Source organism: Zingiber officinale, chromosome 5B (genome assembly GCF_018446385.1).
Source record: "Zingiber officinale cultivar Zhangliang chromosome 5B, Zo_v1.1, whole genome shotgun sequence".
NCBI lineage: Eukaryota > Viridiplantae > Streptophyta > Magnoliopsida > Zingiberales > Zingiberaceae > Zingiber > Zingiber officinale.
The window spans coordinates 136,103,792-136,114,705 of NC_055995.1; the positions used below are offsets into that span (position 1 = coordinate 136,103,792).

The 10,914-nt window shown below is 35.7% G+C and overlaps 1 protein-coding gene and 1 pseudogene across 1 annotated transcript; one reads left to right on the top strand and one right to left on the bottom strand.

The window, feature by feature from the left end:
* Positions 1 to 847: 847 nt before the first annotated feature.
* LOC121986207 lies at positions 848 to 6,952 on the bottom strand (annotated as a pseudogene).
* A 455-nt stretch (positions 6,953 to 7,407) lies between these two features.
* Positions 7,408 to 10,701, top strand: LOC121986212 (E3 ubiquitin-protein ligase DIS1-like). The gene is made up of 4 exons (XM_042540073.1): positions 7,408 to 7,555; positions 9,338 to 9,664; positions 9,860 to 10,246; positions 10,375 to 10,701. Exons 2-4 carry the CDS (start codon positions 9,413 to 9,415, stop codon positions 10,693 to 10,695), a joined length of 960 nt encoding a protein of 319 aa, XP_042396007.1. The 5' UTR covers positions 7,408 to 7,555; positions 9,338 to 9,412; the 3' UTR covers positions 10,696 to 10,701.
* The last annotated feature ends 213 nt before the right edge of the window (positions 10,702 to 10,914 follow it).

Genomic DNA, 10,914 nt, shown 5'->3' on the forward strand with positions numbered 1-10,914 from the left:
AAAACATTAAAAAAATAAAAAACACATAAAAAAGTAAAAAATATACCAGAAAAAAGAAAAGTAAAAAAAATATAAATAAATAAATAATAATAATAATAATAATAATATGTATAGTTGATTTTATAACGGAGGATAATACGATAAAATATTAAACTAAAGTATTCATTAAAATCTTTAAACAAATAAGTTTTTGTTGCATTAACTAGGTTGAACCAAATAATATTTGATTATGTTTTATTCCCCATAACCTTAGTTATTTAATTACCTAGTAATCACATAACCAAGATTATACATGATAAATTGAATCAAACACACCCTTAATATTTTTATGTCCTCTTATCTAAATTTAAAAACGTAAATTAAGAACCGTAAATTTGTAAATGGACAGGAGAAAATAAACTATTGAGAGCCACAAAAGATGGAGAGGTGTAATGAAAATGCGCTGGCTTTTGATATTATGAAAGTTAGATACCTAAAATGAGAAATCTCAAAATCGAAGTCCACGAAGCAGTAGAAGCATCTTCTTTTTTGTTTTTCCCTAGGGCAAATGTTTTTAGGCAGAGAGCTCATCTTTTATTAGTAGTAAATTCAACATGTCATTCTTTTGTTATTAATAGTAAACTGAACATTAAAATCATGGAAAACAAAGAATAAGTGCTCTTATCTTTAGAATCTATGTTGAGAATAATGAAGCGTAGAGATGAATCATTCTTTTTGTTATCAGTAGTAAATTGATCACCAAAAGGAATTAAAAACATTTTTAAATGATTATTAATGTTGAAGGTATCCAGAGTTAAAAGATACCCAAATTAAAAAATAATAATAATAATAATTTACACCAAGTAGCTGAGCTGTATTTAGAACTAAAACAAATTCATGATGATAATACAACGTGCAATGACAGCAAATATGACAACAATACAGTTCACTCTCTACCTAAACTTTGACAGACGATTCTATTTAAATAGGGAACTGAAAATGCTTCTAGAATTGGCACTGCAAGTGTTACTTCAAAAGCCACAAAATTAGCCAATCATCTGTCTCAACTATCTGATTTCCTAATTGTGCAATAACGTCTACAAGATACTGAAACAGTAGAAAAGCATGTTCATGCGATGTTCCGCTTTCTTATTCTGCTCGCAATGCTGCCAATGGCAGGATTTACATCTTCAAACGATTTGTTTTCCTTCTTAGCCACAGCATTCTTTGCACTGTGCTCATCTGAGCTAATTACCCCAGCTTCAATAGACGAGTAGTTTTCTTCAGTGATCTTTCCGGTTTCTACCTTGCTTTTATTCTCCTCAGGATCATTGTGAACACAAGATGAATCTTCTGCAGAGGCCGACTTGGGAGAACTTAAATCACCAGAAATTGTCTGCTGCTGCTGCGTCTGAATAAGATAATGCGCCACAGACTTGTATCCCAAATTTACAACCTGTTTTAGAACAAATTATCAAATATCTAGTAAGATTTAAACTGATCAAGAAAATTCAACTACATTCAAATCTTTGGAAATACTGGCAACACTGACAAAATGGTGGTCACTACTAAAACTAAAAGCTCTTAGATGTTACAAAACATCAGTTTGCCCTATGAGAACAAATTGTTCGCTTCAAAGTTTGTATCAAATTACTCCCAATCATATTTTTTCAATTACTTTACAAAAAGGAACATCTACTAGACAAACAAAGTTGGTATCATTAAGTGTTAATTATTCTTAAATAAACTGTCAAATTGACATCATTGACTTTGGAGGGAAAATTAAATTGGAGCAAACTCGAGGGGCATGATAAGTTTTCACCTTTTTGTATAGAATGCCGGTGGGGGTCAATCCTTTCTTGATTCTACATAAACTACAATTGCAGATGCCTCGACAGACTGGACAAATCCAATTGGGATTCTTGCTGGTTTCCAGAATATTTTCACCGTATCTAGAAAGGGCAGTGCAGCTTAGAACTGATTAGCATATGATATAAATGAGTAACTGTTAGGAACTATGGAGGTTAACAGAGAACCATAAACTTATTGGTTCAAAGTAACAAGTTAAAATCATTCGAATGCCGTAGCACCTACCACAATAAATACCATATTTGTAGGATACAAACTTTAAAATGATGCCCAAGAAGATTATTCATACAAGACAAAAGAATAAATTGGATAACAGAAACAAATGTTTTGCTAGAAGACCAGATTATAATGTATAAGCACAATCTTATTGATTTCTCCTCCCTTCTTTTTGTAGAACAAAAATTACCTCGTAAACAAACAATTTCCACAGAATTGCCCCTGGAGTAGCTGACATTTGCTACAGTGAGTATGATGAGCAAGTGTCTTTTGCCTGCAAAAGTGGAACAAAAAGCTAATACCACACCACCTTGACTTTCTTAAATGAAAACTTAAATTGAAAGCTAAAAGTATATAAGCAACATGATCATTAAGCATGGATTGAAATATCGAGCCAAATCAGAGTTTCAATGCCTGGATGGCTCAAGATAGTATTGTCAGTGCCAATATTTGTTGGAGGTATGCCAACAGAAGCGAAGAGGAGTAGAAGCCGACATCAGTGTAGGTGTGTCGAAGGAGAAGAAGGAGCACTAGTGTCAGTGAAAGGGAGAAGAGGAAGGGTGGCAGTGAAAAATAAAAAGAAAAGTAGGAGACAAGGCTACCCAAAGGAGGAAGGGGAAGCTATGGTTTCAATTTCTTTCAGCGCGAAGGAGAAGGGTTTGGCGCAAAGCTTGCATTGTGACTTCTAGTGCCTAGGGGGGAGACCCATGATATGGAGATGGGTTCTATGATGTGGGGGAGGCAAACACGAAGATAATTGTGCAAATGAAGATCCACGTCAACAATCTCACGTGGCACTCAACGGACAAAACAAAAAGTTTCATTGGTCTCGATTGGCACAGCTCGTGATTTTATACGCTATCATTTTGCAATATTAATATGTTTTACATATTTGTTGCTTATGGAACATGGAGAGCATCATATGACCAAGGCAATGCTGTAAATGGACACTTGACTAGTTTTAGAGCTGGCACTAAAAGATGAACTTAACTTTGAACTTATCTGTAGCGTGAACAATTAATTTGAATGGAGTTTTTGTTTTATATTTGAAGTAGTTGAGATCTTCATAATAGTTGGCTACAGAATGTATTTGGACAACAAAACTTATGCAGAATATGTAGAGTTCCAAGCAATTGGGTACAATTTCATCAGTTGAAAAAGAAAGAAAAAAAATCAAGTATTAGGCAGAACAAATAATGCTTGAAAGCACACAAATTCATAAATAGAATGTCTACTTAGGATTAGATGGAAAAAGGCAAGTATTGTGGGCAATGCTAAAAATGACAGTTGAGGTGCGTTAAGTTAGCAAAAAAAGCAGAATATCTGCTTTAAGTTTTGTCTTCCCGATGTCACAATCCCAAATGTAATTAACTTTGCTGTGAGTGTGTTAGTAAACTGAGTAGAGTGGCTCAAATCTTGCAACACTATAAAATTTTGCATGAAGTGAGAGGATTAGAAGAGTAAAGTAGCATATATACTTGCTCACCTGCACTGATGGCATGTTTTCCCATTTATAGGATCATATATGCGCCTTCCATCTTTACCATATCCATCCACTAACAGTGTCCAACTCGTCTCAAATGTGCCTAATAACTTCTCATGTTCAACTGCATAAACCTCTTCCTTTGCACCTGCTTCAACTGAGTTGCTCTTCTTAAAGTTCAGGTTTTTATGACCATTTTCGGCATAGCTAACTGGGGCTACATTTTGCAATCTAGTTGATAACAAGTGAACAAAGTTAACCAATACACAAAGAAGTAATTAAGCAAGCCTCCACAAATTAGGCGTATGCTACCATGGTTTGTCGGAACGGACGAGAATGTCTCATGCCATGTCAAATTTTGAGTAAATAACGTTGGTTGCTATGGGACGGTGTTCTTGGGCATTATAATAGCAAAAAAAAGGCATGGAACGAAATGACTTGGATTCATTTTTTACTATTTTGTTTGCATTTAAGACAGATTTGACTTTGTTTTGATTCTTTTTTTTTTAATGTTTTGTATGCATTTAAAAAAAAAGATTTGATATGCGCATCATATCACTGCCTTCTTTTTCAACATTTTGCAAATAATGCAAGACTACCTATCTACCATACATAAACATATTGAAATTTGAACATATTCATTTTTGACTTATGGCCATCCGCTGAGCTCCTTCATTTGATTTCTTCTATCATCATTTCCGCAAACAATCTTGTTTAAGGTAAGTTTTTGATTTTTTTTTTTTGTTTAATCTACCAAGTTATTAAGAATTCTTTATTTTTATGTGATTCAAAAATAAAATATTAGCTATATATTTGTATCATATAAGCATAATTATAATCAAGCTGTTAGTTAAATTTTTGATATGAATGATTAAGATATGATTGTTTATCATTTATTCTTATTGTCTTGTTTAGAGTTTTAGGCGCATCCTCAAACTGTTATCACACCATTAAATGTTCAATATGTGTACTCATTATCATGATTCTTGAATTACCTGTACTCTAAACATCAATATAAATAAATAATAATTTATTATGTGAGTTTTTTAAGGTTATGAGTTAAAATTATGTATCATTATTTATTTGTATAGAAGGACATCAAACCCTAAACCCTTATATTGGTTGGCAATTTGGTCAAATGATGAATGATAACCATAAAACAATACAATGTAAATTTTGTGGAAAAGTTATAACGGGAGGAATTACGAGATTAAAACAGCAAATTGCACGTGTTACTGAAAATGTTGAGGCATGTCACAAAGCTTCTAAGTAAATATTATCTATGTTATGAAAACATCTTCAAGACTCTAAGATAAGTAGTAGTTTAATGTAAAGAAAAAAACAAATAGTCTTAGAGTCAATTACACAAAATATATGTGTATCAGAAAGTGGTAGAGTGAAAATGATTTCGAAGATTATCAAAGAAAATCGAGAATTACAAAACGTCATCAAAGAAAGTCGTAAAATCGTTATGGTCAAAACATTATTTATATATTGTTTACTTTGACCATGACAATTACACATCTCCTCTTCGATGACTTGTTTTATGACTTTCTTTGATGCTTTTTGTAATTTTCGATTTTCTATATCTTTGATGTCATCTTACCATTGCTACCACTTTTTGATACACGTATGTTTTGTGTAATTGACTCTACGGCTATTTGTTTTTTCTTTACATTAAACTTCTCCTTGTCTTAAAGTTTTGAAGATGTTTTCGTAACATTAATAATATTTCCTTAGAAGCTTTGTGACACACCTTGACACTTTCAGTAACATGTGCAATATGCTATTTAAATCTCATAATTCCTCTTATTATAACTTTTCCGCAATTTTTACATCGTATTGTTTTACAATTATCACCCACCATTTAACCAAATTGTCCACCAATATTAGGGTCTGGTATCATTCTAAACAAATAAATAATGATACATAATTTTAACTCATAAAATTTTAAAAAACTGACATTATAAATTATTATTTATTTATAATTAGATCTTGAAGCTTATAGTTAGTGTTTAGAGTATTGATAATTTAAGAATGAAGATAATGAGAACATATTGAACATTTAATAATGTGCCAACAGTTTGAAGATGCGCCTAAAACAGTTTGAGGATGCACTTAAATACTAAACAAGACAATAAGAATAAATGATAAACAATCATATCTTAATTCTCACATCAAAAATGCATTACATTTCTATTTAACTAACAACTTGGTTATAATCATGCTTATATAATAAAAATATATAGCTAATATTTTATTTTTGAACCACATAAAATAAAGAATTCTTAATAACTTAGGAGATTAAACTAAAAAAAATTAAAATTTTACCTTAAACAAGATTGTTTGCTGAAATGATGATAGACAAAATCAAACCGATGACCATAAGCCAAAAATGAATATGTTCAAATTTTAATATGTGTATGTATGGTAGATCAGTAGTCTTGTATTGTTTGCAAAATGCTGAAAACAAGAAGATAGTGATGTAATGCACATATCAACTCTTTCTTTTTTTCTTTGGATACAAACAAAACATTAATAAAAAAACACAAAGCAAGGTCAAATCTACCTTAAATGCAAACAAAACAGTAAAAAAAAGAATCCAAAGTCTGTTCAAGCCGTTTCCATGTTTTTTTTTTGTCATTACAACGCCCAAGAACGTGTCTCATAACAATCAATGTTATTTACTGGAAATTTGACACGGCATGACGTGTTCCTGTGCCGGAACGCCATCCGTTCTAACGAACCATGATCTAAACAAATCAAAATAGCTACGGCCAATGCAGACAAAACCCTTGAGTTGCAAAACATAGAAGGATAATCTGTATGAACTGGATCAGAGAACGGAAAACTTTAGTGTCCCCTTGAAAACACCTAAACAGAGAGACTACCAGTGGCAACCAAAGAAAGGTAGTAATAGTATCACCCCAGAAATCATAACAAAGGGAAGGAAAAAACACCTGGAGGATCGCCTTTTCGATGTTGACGAAATCAGAAACTTCTTCGCTCCAAAATTGCCGGTGACGTCTCCCCTCCTCCTGCGGCGTTGGGGAGGTTCGTGGAAGATGAGACTTGAGTTGGAGGGAGAGGTCGAGTATGCCGAAACTCCGCAACCTCTCCATGTTCTCCTTGATCCTCTCACCTCGCAGCCTCTCGTAATCTGCGGGACTGGCCGGGGCCGTCGGCGATAGCGCCGCCTGAGGGGGAGGAGGGGAGGAGGGGGGGCTCCCCCGCCGCCTATCCCTCACCTGATTCCAGTGGATCGCCGATGCCTCGACTGTAGCCGCCTTGCCTCGAGTGGCCACCATCGCCTCCCCTCTCGCTCGATCGCTCGCCCACGACCTAGAGACGGGGAAGAGTTCGTCTTCCTCGATGCGGCTGCCAACGGTCGAAAGACAGACGGATATAGGAAGCCTTCTCCCTACTGCGTGTCACGCGATTTGCGCGTGACCTGTTTTTGTAATCGGGTGCCCATCATGGCCATTGGACCACGTGGCGGTTGGTCCGGCCTATGAAGTTTTATATATTTTTGAAAATGTGGAGGTTATTTTGAAAGGGCTAAACTTTGTCCGGGTCAAAATGAAAAGTTTCCGTCAATTAACACCGTTACAACAACCCCTTGCGATACGAGACAATTAGTTAACAATTAACGTCCTAAATCCCCGGAATCTTTTCCGATTTACTTGAAAAAGACAACCGCACAAGCTACTTCCACTTCTATCCTTCTCTTAATATATTCTCTCTCCTCAATTATGGTAGTTAACATTGTAATATCTATGACATGTAGGGGTAATATAGTCATTACGCCTCTGCGTTCCGTTCCTATCCGTCCCGTTTCCGACACTCTTCCGATTGTTGCTCTTCCCTTTTTTTGAGAGGGCGGCGAGCGAGCGAGAGAGAGAGAAGAGAGAGGAGATCGAAAAATAGGATCGCTGCGATCGAGTCGAAGGAGAAGGAAACGGGAGGCAATTTGAGCGATTCGTCCTCGGATTCTTCTTCAATTCTTCGGTTAGCCTTCTTAAATTGCTTCTGCATTTTTAGTCGTATTGGGTTCTTTCTTCCGTGCGGCCATCTGCTTTTTGAATCCTGTCTTTCGATCTTTTGCTGCAATATGTTTTTATTGTTTTTGATGGCTGAGGGAGTTTCTCTCTCCTGCATTTTGTCTGTCTTGCTTTGCGAATGGGGCGGGCGATTCCCGATTTGTGTTTTTTGTTGTATGTTCTAGGGTTACTAATTCAAGAGTATATGATGGGGGGGTAATGACTTTGATTATGTTGTTTTTATCTCTGATGTATTAGTTTTTTTTTCTTCATCTATCATCTTATTGACGCATGGGCAGTTGATCTTTTTCTTCTTCGTTTTCTCTTTAATTTGAAGTTGTGGGATTGGAATTTGTCAAAGCAAATGTTGATTTTTTTGTGATATTTTGTCTTATGGCTTCGATATCCTTGTTTGCGCCTCTATACCTTTGCCATTTTTATGGTTTGCTTGTGGAATTGTTTGAACGTGCATCTCTGGCAATAGAATCAAGTTTTTGTCTTGAGTTTGAATCAGTTCAGTTTGCTCTTTGGCATTTCAAATTTACTGTTAGCCGTGATTATTCAGAAAAACATTTAATGGAAGTTCATATAAGGTAGTTGGGTTAGTTCTAATTTTTATTTTGTCTCAGAATCATGGTTAAATATGTTTCTTAATTGATTATTAGTTGGCATTAATGGCTCCAATTTGATAGTTTATTGTTGTTATTAGTAAATGTATACCTTTATGCATGTGACTAAGCAGTAAAATCCTGAATTTTAGGAAGAAAAGGAATCCAAGGAGCATACTAAGTTCTAAGTATATTCAATAATTGTCGAAGACTCTTGCAATGTAGTAGTAGAATTTTTTATTCTTTCATTTTCTGCATGAGTCGCATGTGTTTTTTTTTGTTCCTAAAAGAATGCTTCGATAAAGCCAAGTTTTTTTTTAGAGCATATGCAAATAATATCAGATTTTTTGGTTGAAGTGTCAACTTGTGGATTTAGTTTAATTGTTATGACAGTCTTTAATGGACAGAAGCAGTTTCAATGTCTAGCATCGCTATCTGTTCTTGTGAAAGTTGCTACTTTACATTTTTTAAACTAGTTTGTTCATAGGACAATCTCTTTTTGGTTTGAATGGTCTAGCTGGGTTGGGTGATTCATCTTCTCCATGTTGATCATTATCGTTTATGACTTGTGCATTGGGTTCAACTGTAACCAGTCGCTGCCCCATTTTTGAGTTGAGTACATGGATCAATTTTGCCATTGTGATCTATATAATATTAAGGTTGGTTGATCAACCATTTATTCCTAAAGGCTTGAGATGTTAGGAAACATACATGATTGCCTTAAACTTAATACATTATTGTCACAGTCAAGATTACTATGATAGCATATCAAGGTTGATTGACTAATTATTCTTTCCAAAATCTTGAATTTGTAGGAAAGGCATTTAACTATATTTTTATGTTTAATCTATTAATGCATACCCTTGGTAGCATTTGTAAAGATCATTCGTACTGTTAAGCGTGCTAAAGTGATTTTTTTTGGTCTTCAAGTTTCTTATGTTACCCTGGAACTATAGACCCACGGTCAAGCAATTCAACCTTTATGAAGTAGGATTTCATGTTTCATTTTTTATTATTATTATACTTACTATTACGATAAGTGTAAAAGATCTAGGACTAGTATGGAAGTTTCTATTAGATGTGCAAGACATTTACTAGCTACTGGCTTAATTTACCTATCCCTGCCTTTGAAATTTTTGCAGGCTATGTGATGATGAACTGTTTGAGCATCCATAAAGTTGAATAAAGAGGAGGCTTTTCTTCTATTCTCCTGCAAGATGACCAATTTTAAGCTAGGAAAGAAGCAAACCTTTGCGAGCTCATCCTGTGACGTTCAGCCTACAAGTATGATGGAGCCACCTTCTTCACCTATGAATCTTAATTCTGTCAAGCCAAAGGAACAAGTTCAACCTCAGTCTGCAGTGAATTTACCACATGGGAAATCATCCTTTATACTTCCAAATAGTGACATCGATGAATTATTGGAGTGCCCTGTCTGCAAGAATGCAATGTTTCCTCCTATCCAGCAGGTTTGTTGAGTATCAACTGGAAGATCATTATTTCATGGAAATTTATATGATAGAGTGATGCAATAATTTGCCTTAACGGATCTTTTTTCTGCAGATTATGCTTGTGCGTGTGTGTTTTTCCTTAATCTTGTTATTTAGAATTCACATCTGAGCGCTTCTTTCAAAAACTAATACCTTTGGTTTATGTTTTTGCAGTGTCCAAGTGGGCACACTTTGTGTTTTTCTTGCAAAAACAAAGTCAACAACAAGTGCCCAATCTGCCGAAAGGAAATCGGTCACATCCGTTGTTTAGCACTGGAAAAACTTGCCGCTTCACTCCACTTATGTTGTTCATACCACTGCCTCGGCTGCAAAGAAATGCTTCCCTATTACAGCAAGTTGCAACACGAAACACAGTGCATTTACCGGCCTTACACATGCCCCCATCCTGGTTCAGATTGTCCCTTCACCGGAGACATTCGCGAACTTCTGTCGCATCTGAGACAATGCCACAAGTTGGATCTTCAAGTAGGAAGCACTTTCCATCACCGTTATGTGAAACAGGATCCTCGTTCTGTCGACAATTGCTCATGGACTCTAACTGTAAGCAAAATTGTTTCCATGTCATACTGCATTTTTCCTATGACTACTTCAATGCACGTTGGTTAGTTTCTCATCTTTTGTTCGGTTCATGTTGATTGTTATCACTTCCATTTGTTATTTGCCCTCAGTTATTCAACTGCTTTGACCGTTACTTCTGCCTGCACTTCGAGGCATTTGTGCTGGGATGTGAGCCGGTTTATATGGCCTTCATCCGTTTCCTAGGGGAAGAGTCCGAAGCTAGAAAATTCAACTATTGCCTTGAAGTAGGAGGTCATGGACGCAAGATGAAGTGGCAGGGTGTGCCTCGAAGCATCAGGACTCACCACAGGGTGGTCCGAGACAGCCACGATGGGCTCCTGCTTCACCGGAACTTGGCCATCTATTTCTCTGGTGGTGATCAAAAGGTGCTGAAGCTGCGAGTCTCCGGCAGGATCTGGAAGGAGACGTGAGGCATAATTGAAAGGTTTTGGAAAAGCAATTCCTCCCTTGTTGGGGGTTCCCTTTTTTTTTTTTTTCCTCATTTTTAGCTGTCTTGGCAGTTGCAGTCCAGGGTCTGATTGAACCTTTATGTGTTTAATCCTGTGGGCTGCGTGATTTTGCAGAAATATCTTCCACTGCATTGCTAAAATCTTAGTATATAATTACAGCTTGATTTGGCAAATCATTTT